This window comes from Pelophylax lessonae (assembly GCF_965119305.1).
Source record: "Pelophylax lessonae genome assembly, chromosome: 11".
Lineage (NCBI taxonomy): Eukaryota > Metazoa > Chordata > Amphibia > Anura > Ranidae > Pelophylax > Pelophylax lessonae.
In genome coordinates this window covers 32465218-32486574 of record NC_138778.1, presented here as the reverse complement: position 1 = coordinate 32486574, position 21357 = coordinate 32465218, and the positions used below count along the sequence as shown (strand labels likewise).

The 21357-nt window shown below is 42.2% G+C and overlaps 1 protein-coding gene across 1 annotated transcript in view; it reads left to right on the top strand.

Annotated features, from left to right (window-relative positions):
• STXBP4 (syntaxin binding protein 4) overlaps window positions 1-21357 on the top strand; it is a gene marked incomplete at its 5' end in the record, with an annotated part of 193418 nt that overhangs the window by 121188 nt on the left and 50873 nt on the right. The window contains 2 exons of the mRNA XM_082272758.1: window positions 1490-1539; window positions 8862-8986. Coding sequence (XP_082128884.1) covers window positions 1490-1539; window positions 8862-8986 — 175 coding nt within the window. The remainder of the gene's footprint in view (window positions 1-1489; window positions 1540-8861; window positions 8987-21357) is intronic.

Sequence of the window (21357 nt, the reverse complement as noted above, 5' to 3'; positions counted from 1 at the left end):
CCCAGTGCTTTTATTCAAATTAATATTGTGTGTTACAGTGGTAAATCGTGGAAGTTTACATAAATAACATATAAACAAAAAGTGCTTATTTTATTGAAAAAATGACTGTAAAATAATAACCTGTTATTACGTGCTGTGATCAAAAAGTGATGTGAAACTTCACATATATATACAGGTGAAAAAAAATAAACGAAGTAGTGAGTCCTCTCTAGTAGAGAAATGAGAAAACAGGTGTTGATAAAGAGGAAAGGAGAGCACGGGTTGCAAACACCAATGTAGCCACTAGGTGTCGCACCCGGCCAGTATACCACCTGTATATCAATAGGGACCAATATGGAATCCTGGGGTTCCCTCACCACGATCTCTCCTCGTCCCGAGTACCTCAGAATACAAAAAGAGAGAGAGAGGGGGACCCCTTGGTGCGATGTATGGTGCCAATTTTTTAAGGGCGAGGTAGTAACTCACGGTTAGGCTGTCCTCGATCAGTGAAGAGAAGCCGGGAAGCTTCCGCGTTCCACGGCCCAAGCTCCAAATACCGGAAGTGACGTAGTGACGTAAGACTCCACCCTACGCGTTTCGTAATACGTCTACTGGAGCGGCCGCGATCGTGGTGAGGGAACCCCAGGATTCCATATTGGTCCCTATTGATATACAGGTGGTATACTGGCCGGGTGCGACACCTAGTGGCTACATTGGTGTTTGCAACCCGTGCTCTCCTTTCCTCTTTATCAACACCTGTTTTCTCATTTCTCTACTAGAGAGGACTCACTACTTCATTTATTTTTTTTCACCTGTATATATATGTGAAGTTTCACATCACTTTTTGATCACAGCACGTAATAATAACAGGTTATTATTTTACAGTCATTTTTTTCAATAAAATAAGCACTTTTTGTTTATATGTTATTTATGTAAACTTCCACGATTTACCACTGTAACACACAATATTAATTTGAATAAAAGAACTGGGTTTGGTTTCTTTTCAAGTTTTTTCTGGCACTAGCACTTATGATTGATAAGTGTTGCAATATTTAACCCGTTATCACTCAGCATATGAGCACTTTAAATAAATAATATTCATCATATTAGACACACCAGCACTTTATTTCATACACTATTTATTTATTTGGCACATTAGCACTTTGAAGTTAGCGCCGTTTTCAACCTTTTTTACATTTTTATCACTTTTAACCCTTTCAGGGTTGGTTGTTGGCAGCTTACACCTTAGGTCTTTTTTTGTATTTATTATAAACTCCATAGCGCTGGTCACCTCCTGCATAAAACATGTTATAGGTTCTACCCTAAAAATGAGTGGAACATGTAACATGTTCCCAAAGGTGAATTTATCCTTTAAACAGTGTGGGTTTAGTATAACTTTAACATCTCTTGATTTTAAAACAATATTCTAATTCTAAATAAGACTGTCTAATTTGTTGTTGAGGTTCTTATTAAACATTTGTTTATTATTAGTCTGTGGTTATACTTTCAGAACGTTCACGAGGTCCTCTCCGATGACCAAGGTTCTACATTAAATCTATGGTAAGTATGTGACAAATGTTCTCATGTATTTAAATTTTTCTATTATAATGTAGAATGTAGTGGATTTATTCAAATTCATAATTCAGATGCATCAATTAAGTACCTTTTAAGCATTACCAAATCATAGTAATTTTTTTAATACCTTGTCATGGCAAAACAATAAACCTGCTTTCAAATAATTTGAACTATACTTGACTTCAGTCCCTCTGGCAGATTGTATAGAGTAGACCTTAACTGGGTAACCACCGCCATATCGTTTTTTCCATACTTTTTTATACCTATCTCTCTCTAAATTTCAGTTTTGAGTTTTACAGTTTAGTCCTTTAAAACCAACCTATTTTTCATAAGTAACCCTTAAGTGCTCACCAATCCATTCCAAACCTTGGGCAAAGATGTGAATTACATCTTTGAGTTGCAGTAATGCATGATTGGTGGTGAGTTGCAGCATACCACAATGCACAGATTGGAACCATCGGTGCATTATGGAGCATGAGCTGGGAAAAAAAGGACCATGTCTGCTTTGTTTGTGCACATTGTAGTACATTGACAACCCATTCAAAATTAATGGACTGCCATATTGTGATGTATGATAACTTATGAAATAATGTACACTGCTCAAAAAAATTAAAGGAACACTTTTTAATCAGAGTATAACATCAAGTCAGTTAAATTATTGGGACATTGATCTGGTCAGTTAAGTAGCAGAGGGGATTGTTAACCAGTTTCAGCTGCTTTGGTGTTAATGAAATTAACAGGGGCACTAGATGGGCAACAATGGGACAACTTCCAAAACAGAATAGTTTTACAGGTGGGAATTTTTTTCCCTACTCGTCTTTTCTGACTGTTTTTCACTAGTCACCACTGGTAGCATGGGGCGAAATCTGGACCCTATAGAGGTTAGACAGGCAGTCCAACTCCTCCAGCATGGCACATCAATACGTGTCATTGCCAGAAGGTTTGCTGTGTCTCCCAGCACAGTCCCAGCATGGAGGAGATTCCAGGAGACAGGCAGTTACTCTAGGAGAGCTTTACAGGGCCAAAGAAGGTTCTTAACCCATCAGCAGGACTGATATCTGCTCCTTTGTGCAAGGAGGAACAGGTTGAGCACTGCCAAAACCCTACAAAACCCACTGGTGTGAATGTCTCTGACCAAACAATCAGAAACAGACTTCATGAGGGTGGCCTGGCACCGTGGAGCTCAATTGCCATTTGGCATGTCCGCCACTGGTGCCCCCTGCTTTTCACAAATGAGAGCAGGTTCACCATGAGCACACGAGACAGACATGGAAGGGTCTGGAGAAGCCGTGGAGAACATTAAGCTTCCTGTAACATTGTTCAATATGACCAGTTTGGTGGTGGGTCAGTGATGGTCTCGGGAGGCATATCCATGGAGGGACGCACAGACCTTTACAGGCTAGACAATGGCATCCTGACCGCCATTAGGTATTGGGATGAAATCTTTGGACCCATTGTCAGACGCTGGTGCAGTGGGTCCTAGGTTCCTCCTGGTGCGCGACAATGCCCGGCCTCATGTGGCGAGAGTATGCAGCCAATTTCTGGAGGATGAAAGAATTGATACCATTGAATGGCCCCTAAGCTCGTCTGACCTAAGTCCAATAGAACCCCTCTGAGACATTATGTTTCGATCCATTGAACGCCACCAGGTTGAACCTCAGTCTGTTTGGGAGGTCAATGAAGCCCTGGTCCAGATCTGGGAGGAAATACCCCAGGACTCCATCCATCGTCTCAAAAGAGCATGCCCCGACGTTTTCAGGCATGCATACAAGCAGGAGGGGGCTATACAAACTACTGATTATTATTTTGGGTTGCTACAATGAAATTTCAGCAAAATGGACTAGCCTGCTGCATCATTTTTTCACTTTGTTTTTCGAGGTGTCTTTACATTCAACCCTCTGTAGGTTGATAACTTTCATTTCCATTAAACCATGTGGCATCCTTTCGTTCCTAGCAAATTACCCATTCAATATCAGTACAGATATCCAGCATGATATTTTTCCCCAATGAGATCTGTTGTGTTTTCCTTTCATTTTATTAAGCAATGTAAATTAACATCTATGCAGGTATTGCACTGCAGCACACTAGGGAGATTTTAAGGGACCTAAATGGTAATTCCCTTTAATAAAGATCCCAGCCATAGACAAAAGAACAAGGGTCTGTAGAGGGATAGAGGTGGATTCAGCACAGATATCAGGGATTTTTCTTGACCTTCCTACACCTAAGGTAAGGAGTGATAAAGTGGACAATTCTGTATTAATAATTGACATCATGTGTCATCTGTGTATGGTTCTATTCTGTTTTAATGTGATGATTTGGCATTAGCGTTGCAATTACTCTGGAAATTGTTTTCTTGGTAAACAAAGTCTGGGGGAATAAGCAGAAGATCCCCGCTGTTCCTGAGTTCACCCATGTAACCAAAACGACTGGTCCATACATATGCCTCCTGCCATCCATAGGAGTACATCTCCATTCATAGGAAACAATGGGCTGAGTGGTGTTCCTTTGCCACTGGGACTTCTTTCTGCAAAGGAGGAGGGGGACATGTATAGGACAGAGCCATTAAAAGTGAAATTGTTCTTATAATGCCTTACTTTCATCTCCATGAGCTCCCAGACTTAAGCTATGAAGCCCTATGAACTCATGTTTTTGTCATCCTGCCCCTGTGATTTGATCAGTTTGGGACAGAGGTACCAATATTTTTATTTTATTGGGTGTGAGAAACTAAAGGGCAAGTACTTTGCCACTTCAGGTAACATTCGGGTAATAGCAAAGCCAAAAATGGATCCAGGCAATTGTCCAAGATGCCGGTCCAGAGATGGCCAAATTATGCAAATCCCTACTTAAGCAGACTCCATTATATTGGTGGTGGTGTGTATAATGTCCAACACAGGGCAGCCCTCCTTTCTGATAGAAAGTAACAGTGTTACACCTGCCCTAGTGAGTTAGCACTGAGGGGAGGGACACTATGATGACATAATTTTTCCCCGAATGCTCCCCTAGTCATATTTAGTTGTCTGTTGCTCAAGGACTGATCTTAATGATAAAAGGTACATCATTTTGAAAAATGATATGGTTTCTGTATATTGTGACATGTCAGGGATTTATTCAGGCCGACTTTGTAAAGTTACCGATAGGTCCACTTTAAGATGGAACAGGTCACAGCTAATTGCAAGCCATAAAACTAGATAAAATAGTTTAACTTTTATTTTAGTAAATTAGTTGAAAACCTTTTAAATCGAATAGCAGATAAAGGCTGCAAACAGCCCTCTCAAGCCTTAATAGCTCAACCCGATGTAAAGTTAAAAGGAAAGGTCATTGTCTTAATCTACCATGTAAATTACAGTAATCGTCAAAAAGTGACCTATTCTCTTTTCTTTCATTACATTTAATATAACAGCAGCATGTAAGCACTGGCTTTACATAGAGCAGCTGACATGGGTTCGATCTGGTCTGCTCTTTGTGCTGTCACATGATTGCCTTATAATACCCATAGTAAGCTGCACATATCATCTGTAATAGCACTGAACTTACTTGATCCTTGACCTAGTTTTTCCTTTCTTGCACATTATCCTGGTAAAGATTTCTGCTGGGGCTAACCTATATTCACATGGATAATGTGGAAACACAAAAGGTCTGTCTATAACTTGGACTTTTTAGAAGAGCACAAGCTGTATTTTTTTTTTTTTATTCAGAAAACAAGGTTATTTGCAAAGAAAATATTAAATGTACAAGTGTAGGGCTAGACAAATCCCAGGCCCCAGGTCGCATTGGCGACTAGAAACTGAGTCCGGGCTCCTAGGATTTCAACCATCTGCTCTCAGGCATCGGGACACCGATTCCCTGATCTGGAGATTTGAAATCCCCACGGCTCCTTTCTATACTTCTCAGTGTACGGATAAGAGGCATTCTAATTGGTCACATGGACGGCGCTGACCAATCCGAAACGGCTGCCTCTTGTACACTTTCAGCACATCCATTGGATGCACTGCTCAACTTCTGCCACTGTCTACTCTCCTCATTGCAGTCACCCAGCACACATCTAGCTGACATCGGGTCCTGAGTGGTGTATGAGGCGGGGGAATGGTGCACCGGGCCTGGGCCCTGCACATAATTTCATGTGTCAGCCTTTCCCCATCCCACTGCTCCAGCCTGCCTGAGTGTTACTGCTTCCTCAGCCCCTGGGGGAGGTGGAAGTGCAGACTGAGCCCCTCCTGCCGTGACTGACTGAAGGGCACCACCTACAAATAGTTGGGAGGCACAGTTTACCTTTAATGCTCCCCCCCCCCTCCCCTAGACGTGTGTGGGGGAGGAGAGCAGGCCATTTTTTGGGCGTATGTGAGAAAGGTGGAGGTGGGTGAGTGCCACACTTCTGGAGGATTCCTCTGCGCACACCATAGAGCTGAGGGGACCTCACTGTTCATATACACATCTGCCTTAGACTTTCACCCTCTTTCTCCCTCCCTCTCTCTCCCTTCCTCCCTCCCACCCTCTCTCTCTCCCACCCTCTCTCTCTCCCCTCCCACCCTCTCTCTCTCCCCTCCCACCCTCTCTCTCCCCTCTCACCCTCTTTCTCCCTCCCTCTCACCCTCTCTCTCCCCCTCCCCCCCTCTTTTTCCTTCTCTTCCTCGCACACTCTCCCCTCTATCCCCCTCCCTTCCACCATCTCCCTCCCTCCCCCCCCTCTCTTTCCTTCTCTTTCTCGCACACTCTCCCCTCTATCCCCCTCCCTTCCACCATCTCCCTCCCTAACCCCCTCTCTTTCCTTCTCTTTCTCGCACACTCTCCCCTCTATCCCCCTCCCTTTCACCTTCTATCTCCCTCCCTCCCACCATCTCCCTTCCTCCCCCCTCTCTTTCCTTTTCTTTCTCGCACGCTCTTCCCTCTATCCCCCTCTCTCCCCCTCTCGCGCTCTCCCATTCCCCTACCCCCCCCCTTCTTTACCTCCCTCTCCTCTTTTTCCTCTTTCCTTTTTTTTCTCCTCTTTCCATTTCTTTCTCTTTTATTTCTTTCTAGGCGCCGGGCAGCTGATTTGAAAAACTGGCTCCCAACTTTTTTAGCTGGCTCCTAGATTGAAAGAAAAATTTTCAAGCCCTGTACAAGAGCATGGCTCATAACGAACAAAAAAGGTGGGGCAACAAAAGAGGGGGGGGGGTATCTAAATGGTATCCACAATATACCAGTACAATACAGGGTAACTCTTTAAAGTAAATACAGTGGGAGTATGAGTATCTGAAACCTTTAGTCCTGGAATAGGGATCGATCTCCCAGGTCTTACATTATTTTTGACTGTAACTTTCAATAATAAAAAAAAAAAAGGATGGGTTCTCTCACCCCTCTTAGCTCTTAAACTAGAATTCAGACTTCACTTGCAGCCTGGTTCCCTTTTACCTTCAGGTAAGGCTATACTTTAATAACATTTTAAAGTAAACCTGTGCATTGTCCATGCATGTCCAAAACAACATGTCCACTTTATTGCCCCTCTCTCCTAGAGCACATGCCCTCCTTTCCTTTGCTCCACCACTGCTCTGATCAGCTGCCAAGAGAGAAGAAAATACCCTCTACCTCTGGGCATAGAGGATCATGTGACTCACTACCACTCCTCTCATGTGACAGCTCTGGTGCTAATTTATTTGCTTGCTGCTGTCAAATGGGGGCAAGGAGTGATTCATCATTGTTTGGTAAGCTTTAGCCAGAGTATCTTGCGTGGGCTTTTATTTTGTGCTCCTGACAGCTGAACGGAACATTAGGGGATCAAATAAAAGTTTGATATGTGCTGTCAGGACACAGGGCAAGCAACTCTATTGCTTTGCCTTGCAAGGGTGGAAATTTAAAAGCTTACAAATGCCCATTCCTGATTTGTTGTGGTAAACTTTAAATGTTTTTGGACACAGATGTTGCTATCGTTGTCATTGGCTGTTGTTAAAGTCCACACCACCCAAAAGAGATTTTTTTTTTTTTAAAGAAATAGCACAAGGGTTCGGTTTTCCAGTGGGTGTTTAGTAAGAATACGATGGATTTAATTTCAGCACTAAACTTGTTTAACCAGAATCGACCACAGAATGAGTGATGCAGCATTTTCAGTCCTGCACCCTCTAGCACATGGGTGTCAAACTCTATTTCAACGGGGGCCGCATCAGCATTATGGTTGCCCTCAAAGGGCCGGTTATATCTGTAAGATTAGGTGTCAAGAGCACCCCACCCCCCCTTATTCCCTTACATGAGATGTCAAAAGCCCCCAAAAGTAAGTAGTGCCAGGGAGTGCACCAGAGAGAGAAAATGGAGAAATAGCGAAGTAAGGAGAGGATGAGAGGGTCAGTAGAGACAGAACAATATCCCTCCCCAGGGGGGTCTGTGAGCAGCTTGAAAAAGCCCAGGTAACGCCTTACAAGTCCAAAAAACATACCGGTGGACTCGTCAACGGAAACTGATCCAGGGCTGCCAAGCATGCAAAAATTTATCGGAAGTGTCCGTGAGGATCGCCATTAAATTTTTGTTTTACAAGCATGCCGTGTACCCGTCATTTCACCTTGTCGACAATCAAATTTTTTTTCTACTAACACTGCTCTGCTAGTGTGAAAGACAGCGAAATATATTAAAAGTACAGTCATTTTTATGTACTGTTTCTTTTCCTGTCTGCATTGTTTTAGATATGTCCCATAAAATTAAAGATAACCTTCCCATTTCCCAAAACATGCAGCCTAAAGAGAATAAAGGACAGTTGTTATTAATATGCAGATTTCAACTTGATGCCAAAAGTCGGCAACCAAGTCTTCATCTCTGCTTCAAACCACTCCCCTCTGTCTGTTGATGTATGCAGGGAGCAATGACACGTGATCAGCAAAGGAAGGAGGTTTTTTTTGGTTTTGTTTTTTTGCTATGGCGTGTAACTGATTTCACTTTTTCTTTGCTGTTGGTAAACCTAGATGGTGGCACCCAAAAGGGGATTAGCAGGGTCTCAGCTAACTATCATGTAGCAAATGTTGATACAAAATGATGTTCTGAGCTGGTGAACGACTCTCGACCCTGCTAGACATAACTGTCCTACAGGCTAATGTTTTAATGATAACTAGATAAATATGAATGCACACATAATTAGAGTAGACCTTAAAAAAACACTCTTTCAAAATACATTAAAAACTTTACCATTGGAAGACTTGCCAATCGTCACTCTACACAGCATGATATTTACTACTAAACTGATTTGGTTAAAGCAAAAAGGGACGTCTTGTTACTTTGTGACATTATTTTTGTTGGTGAAAAAAAATTGCTTTCTGACTGTACATAAGATGTTATTTCTTAAACAGTGAACGAATCCCTACATTCTCTCATCTACCAAGATTAGGAAAATCTAGACTTGGCATAACAGCAGCCATTGCAACAGAAGCTAAAGAACTCTTGCGATCTGTCCGTTCCATCATAGAAGAGGACAGTAAGTTTAATATAGTCTTATACTTTTTGTGTGTGGTGGGGATGTTTTTACTCACATTTTAATAGTATGCCCCTCTATTTCTAATTTGTTTGTATGAGAAGCTTAAAGAGGATTTCAAGCTATGAATATTTTATGCATTGTTACATTAGTCCAACTTGGACCAATGTAACTAAGTATATACTATACCTAGCTGGAAGCTGTAAAGCGCTGAAGTAGACACCACTCCTCCAGCAATCTCCACTTGCTTTGGGGTCCTGTGCCGAGCGGTTGTCCTGCTGCATTGTGAACACGAGGTCAGCTGCTTAGCACAGGTGTCATTCAGAGAATGCTTTGAATTTTCTGAATGAAGGCAAAGCAATCTATAATTGGATGAGGTCAAGAGGCAGTGCGGCGACGTCGCACTCTCCAGTTCATCCAGTCAAAGAACACTTTGTATTTATTCAGAAAATGAAAAGCTTTCTCTAAATTTTGTATGCGCCAAGCAGCCAACTGCCTTTGTTCAGAACGCAGCATGGGATCTGCTCGGTATGGGACGCAGAAGTGGTGTCCAGCTTTCAGGGGCATCTGCCAGGTATGGTATATGCATACTAGTTACATTGGTCAAAGCTGGACCAATGTAATTATGTATAAAATATCCATACCTGGATTTTTTAAAGTGATTGTAAAGGTAGTATTTTTTTTAAATAGCAAACATGTCATACTTACCTACACTGTGCAGTGCTTTTGCACATAGCAGCCCTCTTTTCAGGTCCCCCGCTGGAGCTCTTGGCTCCTCTCTCCTGCCATGTGCCCACCACAGCAAGCAGCTTGCTGTGGGGGTACCCGGCAGGTTCACTCCCAAGCCGCTGCTATATGCATCCATTCACACACATACGTGGCTCACCCCCCCCCCCCCCTTTCATTAGCTCACTGGCTGTGACTGACATTAGCGGGAGCCAGTGGCTGCCTCTGCTGTCTCAACCAATGAGGAAGGAGAGACCGTGAACAGCGAGACTCTCATGCACATCGATTGATCAAGATGGGGCTCAAGCAGGTATTGGAGGGTGCACACAGAAGGTTTTTTACCTTCATGCATAGATTGTATGAAGGTAAACAAACCTTGAGCCTTTACAACCACTTTAAAGCTGGCACATCAAGGATTATGGATGCTCAGACACTGGCCTCCTCCGGAAGTTACTTTTATAGCTCTAGCTCAGTTTGCTAGAAGAAGTTCATATGGTTGGATGAAGCACACTAATGATGTCAGAAAATTCACAATGGCCTTGGATTAGTCATCAGCAATAGTACCCATACACAAGGGCTTCTGATCATTCCATTCAGAACAGCGTTCAGCTATTTCTTTAAAGAGACTGTCATGTTGGAATATTGAAAACTATCAACAGATATGAAGATCAGGCACCTAAAGTTGTACATGCATGCAGCAGCTTTCAGTATCTTCCACCTCACCCAAATGCTAGGCCTTTCTGATAAGGGAAAGTGTTGTCTCTTCCTCACAGTGCTGAAGCTTGCATGTCCCCTTCAGCCTCTCCCGCTTTTTTTGCTGGGCACTTCAACAGCCCATGATAGTGAAGGCCCAATAGGGATGTGCGTAGTTCAGGGTTTGGTAAGATCTGACTCTGCCTGGAACTGTCAGGGTTTAGCCCAATTATGACAGCCCGATTGTCATGCAAAGCAGAGGATACTGAAAGTGGCTGCAGGTATGTACCCACCTACTCTTCATTAACTTAAAGAATTGTAAGTAAAAGTACAGAATTAAGTATTTTAGTGGCTTACTTGTGTTGCATCCTCTTTCATAAACAGTCTTTTAAAGGTTTGACTCTGAACTCTCTAAGCAATTGACCCTCAAGAAAGTGTAAATTCCCTAGTACCCTAGTCTCTTCTTGCATGCAGAGAAGCAAAGAGAAACACTTTAGATCAGCCTTTTTCAACCAGGGTGCCTTCAGGTTTCTTCGCCTTGGCAAACTGCCTAAAAATTGCCCAAAAATTGTATACACGCGAGAAGGTCGACCAAGCCTGCCTATTGTCAACTAATGATATCATCAATTGATAAGGAGGATGTCCTGTGCCTGCACGGCATCTTTGTTTGCCCCTCTCCTGTCCCTCTCCATCAACAATGGGATCACATTAGCTGAGTGAGGGAAAGAAACATTGCAATACTAGTCAGTATCAATGTGCAAAGGTGAATATGCTTTGGAAGAATAAGTCACGTTGGGTGTCCTGCATGTGTTGATGTTGCTATATTATGTAAAACGAATATTCTCATTTTTTACATTTTAGAATAGGGGTGCCTCGAGATTGTACATCACTTTAAAGGGTGCCTTGACTGACAAAAGGTAGAGAAACACTGCTCTAGATTGTCAGTTGAATGTAAGCTCTGACTCTTCTAGGGCTGCTGACATCACATCCAAAATGGTGGCACCCAGCAGCAGTCTTGGGGCTTTCCTAAGGATTTTTAAGTGTATGTCCCTCCAAACTCCCGTTTTTCCACAAAAGCATGTCACGTTTTTTCCTGGAAAGAGCAAGCTTTAATGACTCCCTATGACGGCATCATCAGTTTTGTAAAATTCTTGCTGGGGCAGCTGTTGGGGGCTTAGTAGCTTTATGACTTACCTACTGAACACTATCTCCCAGGAGCCCTTTCCCTGTGTGGGCAGGCTCTCCAAAGTAAAGGCAGTAGCCATGATTTCCTGCCAAATAAATCAACGTGTGTGGAAACAAGTTTCAGGGATAGGTGGAGTTCTGGAGATCAGTAGGCAGGGATGATAACGCTGGTTGAAATTTCAATACATTAAAGGCACAGTGTTAGCTTAGACAAGAAGGTTGGAGTACACTGAAATCCAGTGTACTCCAACCTGTCAAATCAACAAGTATTTTTCTGTACTTGCTTTGTTTTTAAAACATGAAAATTGTGCATGTGTATTGGAGAGCTGTACTGAGCATGTTGTTTTTTTTTTTTTTTTTTCCATATTTATTAATATAATAATAAGAATTTTTAATAATAATAATAAGAATCTGTAATTTGACATATACGTAAAGATCTGTTTTCATCTCCAAAAGCACCTCTCATGCTTCAACTTGCTGGCAACAGGGATTACATCACCAATATTACACGCTCCTATTACTGTGGCTAGCCTTACACTCTTACTCTGTGCAAATTGCTTTAGCAAAACAGACATTTACTCTGCAAGTATCTGTGTCCACCATAATGGGCTTCACATTACTCTCAAGCAGCAGGGTGGCCTTCCCATGCCATGAGCTGCCCCATTTTCTTGCTGTAATGAGATTATGTGCACAGAAGGGGTCATTGAGGACATAGTGAGTGACAGAAAAGTTGTAAAACCGAAAATGGCGTACTAAGAAAAATGATAACATTGATGTCCGCTTTATGCAATCAAACACGCATTCACACATAAGTGAATTCATGTCTAAGAGCGCCATTCATGAGCTATTTTAGTTACATCTAATAAAGGAACCTATTGTGTGCTAATAGATATAGTGCTGCAAAGATGAAGGGTTCTCATTTTACACTAATTATTCTAATGAAAATTTAAGATGTGCAATCTGCTATGATGTTTTGAATTACATGCCTGCGCTCAAAAAATGTGAGTTACACAGAGATCATAGGCCTACAGAGATGACCTGCAGACAGGTAGATACTCATGAATGCAGCTATGTATTAATCACTTGCTGACCGCAATACATACTTAAACGCTGTGGTTTGCAAATGGTTTACCAGGGTTATGGCAGAAGCTATCAGCCATAACACTAGTATTTTTTTTTCAGCCGGTGATTCTCTTTCTCATGAAAGCGGTCAGAGAGCTAATTTGCAGAATTGGTCTCGCCGGTAAGCCAGAGAAACACCGGCGAGACCAATTCTGCAAATTAGCTGTGACCAGCCGGGAAACCATCCAACGGTTTGCGCGGCTGGTCACAGAGGTTAACAGACCAGATAGATCATAGAGGTGATCAGAGGCTAGGAGGACTGGAACGATGTCATGCGTCACTTCTAGACCACTTCTGGACCAGGGCAGAAGTAAAAAAATTTTTTTTGTAAAGCAAAAGATCATTTTTTTTTTTGGATCTTTTGCTTTTAAAGGTAGAGGAGAGATTTGGGGTCTTATATACCCCAGATCTCTCCATAAGGAGGACCTGTCATCCCTTATTTATATTACAAGGGATTAGAGCTGCATGATTCTGGATATAACGAGAATCACTATTTAAAAAAAAATATATATATATATTGTTTGGGGGTTCGAAGTAATTTTCTAGCAAAAAATTCTGATTTTAACTTGTAAGCAACAAGTGTCAGAAAAAGGCTGGGTCTTTAAGAGGTTAAACTGCCCTCACTTACAGACAGAAGTTTATTCCTCTAAAGAAGGAAATGATACATTGTAAAACATTGTCTTTATAGTTATCTCGAAGCCTTGGCTCAAGATGACGATTTTCTACAAGGGATATTTACATTCCTTGTAGTAGGAATAAAAGTGACAAAAAAAATGTAAGGGTAATTTTTTTAAAACGCCTCCATCCGTCCGTGTTCGCAAGTGAAATCGAACGCATACTGTAAGCGGTGTTCTCACCACCCACGTATCGCCGCGAACGTTAGAGCCAGGGCAATAATTCTAATGCTAGACTCAGTAACTCTAAGCAGGTAACCTGTAAAAATTTTTATAGTGTCCCTTATTGAGATTTTTAAGTTTAATAGTTTGTCGCCATTCCAGGAGCAGGCGCAAATTATTTATTTATTTTTTAATAGCTTTTTATTGAGAGCTTTTAAAGTCGAATACAAAACGTAGCCTTGGGACATTTTCCGGCACATAAGTATAATTAAACACATTACAACTAACAAAAATACAGAACTACCAGTTACTATAGATCCATTGCTCATGTCTACACCAACAGATAGAAATACGGTAGGACAGGGCCCTGGTCCTCTGCCTTAGACCTGCCACCGCTATATGACTATATCTCCCCCAAAAATCACAATTACTGGGGAAATCCAATCCATGGTAGTGGGACCATCTCAGGATATTTGTCCTTCCCTTTCACGCTTCACTATTAATCGCATTACCGACCACTTTCATGGTTTCTTCCTTCTTACTTATAGTTGCGTATGGTTTATATGTACCACTCCACTTATATAAATATGTTCTGTTACAGCATTAATGCTTGCCTACAACTCCATTAGTTGTCATCCTACAGGTGAACTTCCATTGTTTTTTGCTTTTTCCTAATTTGCCTTGTATTTGCTGAAATACCCTAAAAAGAATTTAGGGAAAAAAAGAAATACAGTAGGACAAATAAGTCACAATAACATGGCAACCCATCATGTACGTAGAGGACAGCCAACAGAGGTCAAGGCAATCCCCTTACAATACTCCTGGATATACATAATTTTAGAAGCCACCTTCACAGTTTTATCTTTAACCAGGGTCTTGTTACCGATGGCCGGGAGGTGAAGAATCTAGCTCCCCATCGCCTTGTGTATCTATAGTAGAATCTGAGTTCGACCAAAGATTCCATACCTTCTCAATTTTTTTGGGACAGCCCAGGACAAACAGGTTGCTTTATAAAGAGCGTTAAATAGGTGTTCCAGAAAGGTAAGACTAGGGGTCCTGTCTGATTTCCCCTTGAGTACTATAGCCTTTCTGGCGTAAAATAATAGTAGACCCAAAAGGGTGCGTACAGCCCTGGCAAAGGCCAGAGAGTCCACCAACCCCAACAAGCACACAAACCATTAATGGAATAGGGATGGTAGACAGGGTAGTTATGAATTGTGTCACTTCCTGCCAATAAATGTGTATCTCTGGCCTAAATCCAGCAGGATCGCTTGGGCATCTCCAACAGCGGGAAAGAGTGTTTGGGTAAATATGGTGTGATCTCTGTGCTGTAAAATCAATTCTATGCAAAATCTTGAATTGAATTAATGTATCCCTGGTTGCTATCAACTATTTGAAAGGGTAATCTTACATATCCTCCCAGGCCTTTCCATATAGGTCCTGCTCATCCGCCCGTCACAAGGCATTCATTTCATCTAAACCTACATGAATGCCTTATAAATCATGGATAGAGGTTTATATATAGTATCATTACGAAGAAGAGACTCAAGAACATCCCGCTGCAAATGAACCCCAGTGGAGCCAAACTGAGACCTAAAGGCGTGACAAAGCTGCAGGAACAAAAAAAAAAGAAATTTGATAAATCAGATAAGCTTTTAAACCTGTCAAATGTGGCCAGTATACCCCCATCACATAAATTTGTCAAGTACTTAATGCCCTTTGAGGCCCATAAGCAGAGATCCAGTAGCGACTGAAATTCTAGGAGGACCTGATTAAACCAAAGTGGGTTATTGGGGGACCAGTGATTATGAAAGATATTGGGTTAGGTTAAGGTAATATGCCAAACTCCTGATAACAGCCCACATTACCTGGGTAAGAAGCGGATCAGAACCCCGCAGTCCTCTTTAGAGGAGATTGCATAGCGTCTCGTAGGACTACCAAGGCATTTGTGTCACATGCGCAATTTTAAAGTGTGACATGTTCGGTATCTATTTACTTGGCATAACATCATCTTTTATATTTTAAGGTGTGGTAAATCACCCCCACCAGGAAAAAAACTGTGAGTTGGTAAACTTAAACGAATGTGTAGCTATAAAATATGAATTCATATTTAAATTGAAACTATTGTATTTCTAATAGTTAATATTTTTACTTTTTTAATTTTTTAAAAGCAGCTGATGTGGCCTGACCTGCTAAAGCCAAATGTAAGTCAAAGTATATAGGAAAAATATATCACTCTAAACTCTCCCACAACACTGCACTTGCTGAATAAATAAGTGCTCTCAATTATCCAAGTGCAAGTGACTCCCCACACATGGGAATTAAGATATAAGTAACAAACAGATACTATTAAAAGTGCAGTGCTGTAAACCTAAATAAAGCCTAAATATAAATAAGAAAACTTCAAAGGACTTGCAAACACCTCTGAATAAAGTGCAAGTGCTACAGGGTAGGTATATTACAAAAAACAAAATATGATAAATATTTACATAAATTAATAAAGCAAACTGTGATGCCACTGATGGGCTTGAACTAAAGTGCATTATTACAGAAAAAGTTTTCATGCAATGTGATGGGTAAATCTAACAGTCCAATAAATCTGTGATTAAACAAGAAAAGGTCCAGATCTAAATGGATGTTGGTTGTATAGATTGGAGGAGTGGTGTTAGTCCCAGAAAGAGTGATGGAAGCTGTGTCATACAAGGGATGGAAACCAGGGCCACCACGTGTACTCGGGGGGGGGGGGGGGGATATGGGAAAACTCACCAGATGGTGTGGATCCTCTCTAGCCTTATGGCAAACGGATCACAAAGGCTCAGGTCGTCTCTGTGACCAATTGTAGTATACACCTGGATACGTCCTTCCTCCCGTGCTCCAGACAAGCCAGTAAGATTTAAATGTGAATACAAAATTGAAAAAGGGGTCCACATAGTGAATTCTGTAAAGGGAGCTATTTATTATACTAATACTATTTATTATATTATATCCTGGGGACGTAAGCAGGGAACAACGTGTGAGCAACCAGCGTGCGCTCTACCTGCTACTTCCGCCTCACAACCATGTGAACAAATTGACGCGTTTCATCACAGGGTGTGACGTCTTCAGAAAATGCTTTTCTGGGGACATAAGCATTTTCTGCACTTGGATAATTGAGAGCACTTATTTATTCAGCAAGCGCTGTGTTGCGGGAGAGTTTAGAGTGATACATTTTTCCCATATACTTTGACACAGCAGCTGCTTTTAAAATATTAAATAATTAAAAAAGTTAAAATATTAACTATTAGAAATACAATAGCTTCAGTTTAAATATTCATATTTTATAGCTACACATTTTTTTTTAAGTTTACCAATTTACAGTTTTTTTCCTGACGCGGCCTCGTCATGGTCGACCAAAGAAGTTGAGTGCACATGTTCAGCATCATATCCAGAGGTTGTCTTTGGGAAATAGACATATGAGTGCTGCCAGCATTGCTGCAGAGGTTGAAGGGATGGGAGGGGGGGGGGGGCAACCTGTCAGTGCTTAGACCATACGCCGCACACTGCATCAAATTGGTCTGCATGGCTGTCGTCCCAGAAGGAATCCTCTACTAAAGATGATGCACAAGAAAGCCCCCAAACAGTTTGCTGAAGACAAGCAGAGCAGACTAAGGACATAGATTACTTCGAACCATGTTCTTTGGTCTGATGAGACCAAGATAAACTTATTTGGTTCAGATGGTGTCAAGTGTGTGTGGCGGCGACCAGGTAAAGGAGTACAAAGACAAGTGTGTCTTGCCTACAGTCAAGCATTGTAGTGGGAGTGTCATGTTCTGGGACTGCATGAGTGCTGCCGGCACTGGGGAGCTACAGTTGATTGAGGGAACCATGAATGCCAACATGTACTGTGACATACTGAAGCAGAGCATGATCTCCTCCTATCAGAGATTGGGCCACAGGGCAGTATTCCAACATAAGGACCCCAAACACACCTCAAAGATGGTCACTGCCTTGCTAAAGAAGCTGAAGGTAAAGGTGATGGACTGGCCAAGCATATCTCCAGACCTAAACCCTATTGAGCATCTGTGGGGCATCCTCAAAGGGAAGGTGGTGGAGTGCAACGTCTCTAATGGGACTCAAATGACAACCTGTGAAGATCTGGTGAACTCCATGCTCAAGAGGGTTAAAGCAGTGCTGGAAAAAAATGGTGGCTACACAAAATATTGACACTTTGGGCCCAAATGTACACTTACACAAACTGTACACTCACTACTTTACACTGTAGCAAAGTGTAATTTCTTCAGTGTTGTCACAGGAATAGCTATAATAAAATATTTACAAAAATGTGAGAGGTGTCCTAACTTTTGTGAGATACTGTATGTATTTTTAAATGTAAATTGTTTGAGCCATTGTCCACACTTAACCCAGGTTTGAAATTGTGCGAGTTCGCATTTCAGTGGAAGTTTGGGGGCGATTTGAAAGAAATCTGTGTGGGTTTATGCACAGATGTCTATTGAAAAAGTCACCAAAAAATAGTGTGGGAACTACTCTTGGACATCGGTGTGGCGTTGCAAAGTCGGTGTTGCACTGATTGGGACAGTGCCGTTGTCGGTCATAGGCTGTGATTTGGCATGCGATTTTAAATGTCAAATCGAGCCGATGTGAACGGGAGCTAGGGCCTCATTCACACAAGTGTACTGATTCGTACATCCGTGCGAAGCCTGGGAAAAGCATTTACATAGGAACCAAACTCTTTTTTTTTTCTTCCCTGCATCACATACTAACACATTATGTGACACTTAATCTTCAAACGAAGCCCGCGTTGTCCCCGCTGGCGGGCGCATTCATCTTCACTTGTCTTTCTTCCGGTTCTGCGGACTCCGGCTGCATTAATGGCCGAAGCTGTGTGATGTCACTCCCGCGCATGCGTGCGAGAGCCACAGGTCGCGGTATAGGGCTCTGAAGAAAGGGCACGGGCAGTAATTTCTTCAGAGCGCATGCGCCGATGCCGTCATAGGCTGCATGCAATGTAAATATCTCCTAAACGGTGCAAGTTTAGGAGATATTTACAGTACCTATAGGTAAGCATTAATAAAGGTTTACCTATAGGTAAAAGTTATAAAGGTGGATTTTCAACCACTTTTAAGGCAGCTGATTCCACAGAGCTTTACAGATCTCCAAGCGCATCCAGGAGTGTACATCTGTGCAGGTGTGATGCACAGATCAGAACGCAGTCTGATTGTGTGAATGAGGCCTTCATTTGGCCTGATAGTAGCCTTTTTAAATTTACTGTACAGTAGTAATAGCAGCCAATCAGCCTGTGCCGTTGACTCCAAAATTTCCAAGTTCAGCTTACCGACTAGCCTGTGACCAGCCAGTTGGTCACAGGCTGGTCGGTAAGTTGAGCTTGGAAATTCTTTTTTTTTTTTTTTTTTTAATGCCTTGCCTTTCCAATGCTCCTTGCTGCAGTGACCAGTCACAAGTAGGGGCAGTAACCAATTGTTTGTGCTGTTAACTCCAGCCTGACCTCTGGATCTCACTTCTGCCTTCTGTGTTTGTACTTGACAGCTCTCTAGTTCCCAACCCCTGGCTTTTTCTGACTTTGCCTCTGCCGGTTGATCTGGTTCCTGTTTGCCTCTTTGATTTTTCTCCTGCGGTGCCAGCTCCATTTAGTGTCCCCCGGCTGACTGTACTTCATGTGCCACTGTCCTGCCCAAAAACATGCTTTGCAGCTCCTGCATTTGTGCTCCTGTTGCCCTTGCATTACTTGTTGCCTCTACAAGGTTCACCTGGGCCAGAGACACAAGAGAGGATGCCCTCACTACTTTGGTCTCCAATCAGGCACAATAAAACACTGCATCGTTGCTTGGGAGGTAATTGCAGTGGAATTTTGTTCAACTTCTGATTGTCTTCTGAAACAGCCATAAACCATAGACAATCTTTCATATACTTCAGTTAGTACAAGTACAGGAAATGCACATGCAAATCATGTGCAATAATCAAATGATTGTAAAATGTAAAAATAGAGGTGCAAAAAGATCGTGTCCATTGGAATATAAATTCCAGCTCCTCAGGAAATTTTCTGATGATTAGACCTTTGCAAGGATCTTATTACTAAAATCTCACACAATTTTTCTCTTATGAATAAACAGATGATTGTAAATCAAACACTTTTTAAGACCGCAATCTTGTATCTTTGGATGGCCTAAAGGCTGATTCTCACCTTCACATGTTTAATCAAGTCCAATGCGCGAATGTGAAATACATGCTGAGGTTGGCGGTGGTATGTACAGTATCTTAAAGCTGAACTCCAGGCAAACAACTAAATTCACAGATGGAATACATATGAGAGCTATTTTACCTTCTAAAGGATTTGTTTTTGTGGTAATCCTGTCTAGAGATTTACACCACACAGCTCTGCCGCACAGCACAGTCCTGTCTGACAGGGCACGAGACCTGATTTTTCTCTGCTAAAGTTTAATAATGCTAACAGGCCCACTCTCCACTCAGAATCTGGTACAGATGTGCATGGTAGCCAGTCAGCATTTAACTTCAGTTTGTTCAGTTATGCTTTGACAATAAAACCTGGAAGCTGATTGGTTTGTATGCAAAGCTGCACCAGGTTATGCATACTTCAGTTTTGGTAAATCCCCTCCCCCCCCATACTGTCCATCAGGGCTGCTGTTGTACGACCTATCTGAAAGGGCCCCCACCGCCTGTTAAATGTTCTCTGATGAGCGATTCAAACGCTTACAGCTCTCCAGTGAACAAGCCTTTTTTTTTTTTTTTTTACTTACATTTTTGAATGTTATTCTTTTAACTGCCCTGTTCGAGGTGGGGCTTTGGTGAGGTTTCACTTTTGGAACAGAGAAAGGGAATGAGGGCATAGATTCCTCCATCTCCATCTCTACAGCCTCAGATGCACAGATATATTAATACAAAGCATTTAGATGCTTCCTGTTCATTCACAAATTGAAGCATAGTAAACACAGTTGTAACGGATCAACCGGCACCCCAACGGGGTACCTCCATTGATGGATGCTCCTAGTGCTTCCCGAGGGCTCCAAGCATTCCACCAGACACCATAACTGCCTCAGACCCCATAAACCACCGCAGCTTGGTTGGGGTCTCGCCTGCCCACCCTGGACCTACGACAATGCTCCAGGTTCCAGTGGGTGAACCTCTTTCTCCAGAGAGTGCAGCAGGAACAGAAACAAGCTCTTACACAAGCTCTTACAAGAGCTTAGTGATTATCCAAGGAAGTATGAAGGACATAGCAATCCCTTGTAGCATATTCCCCCCAATGAGAGACAGGACTCTAGATTGAGGGTTAAGTATAACTCAACTTTATTGAACAAGAAACAGACTTTTATACAGTTTTCCCCCACAAGGTTACCGCCCAGGTGGACCTTGTTGAAAACAGGCCCTGACATTCACAATCCAATGAAATCAGAGTTTTACACTCCCATACTGTGTACACAAAGATATGCACTGTGGGACAATCCCCCCCTCCCCCTTAGCAGACAATCCACATACACATATACACCCCATAATAAGCTTATCTTAAGGCAGACAGAACAATGTGAGGTCATTCACATTTAACAATGAGACAGGCACAATCCACATTCCCTCCCAATACACAAACAATAGGGAAGTCTGCCAATGACAGTCTGCGTGTCTTTCTCACAGACAAACACATGGAATACACTGTGTAAGGTGGTATTAAATCTTCATATTTCTATATGAAGATATGGTTGACAAATATTACTGTCCCATCTGAAGCAATTTAAACCATTAAGTATCTGCTTTTCACCTCCAGTGACGGTGAATACCGTC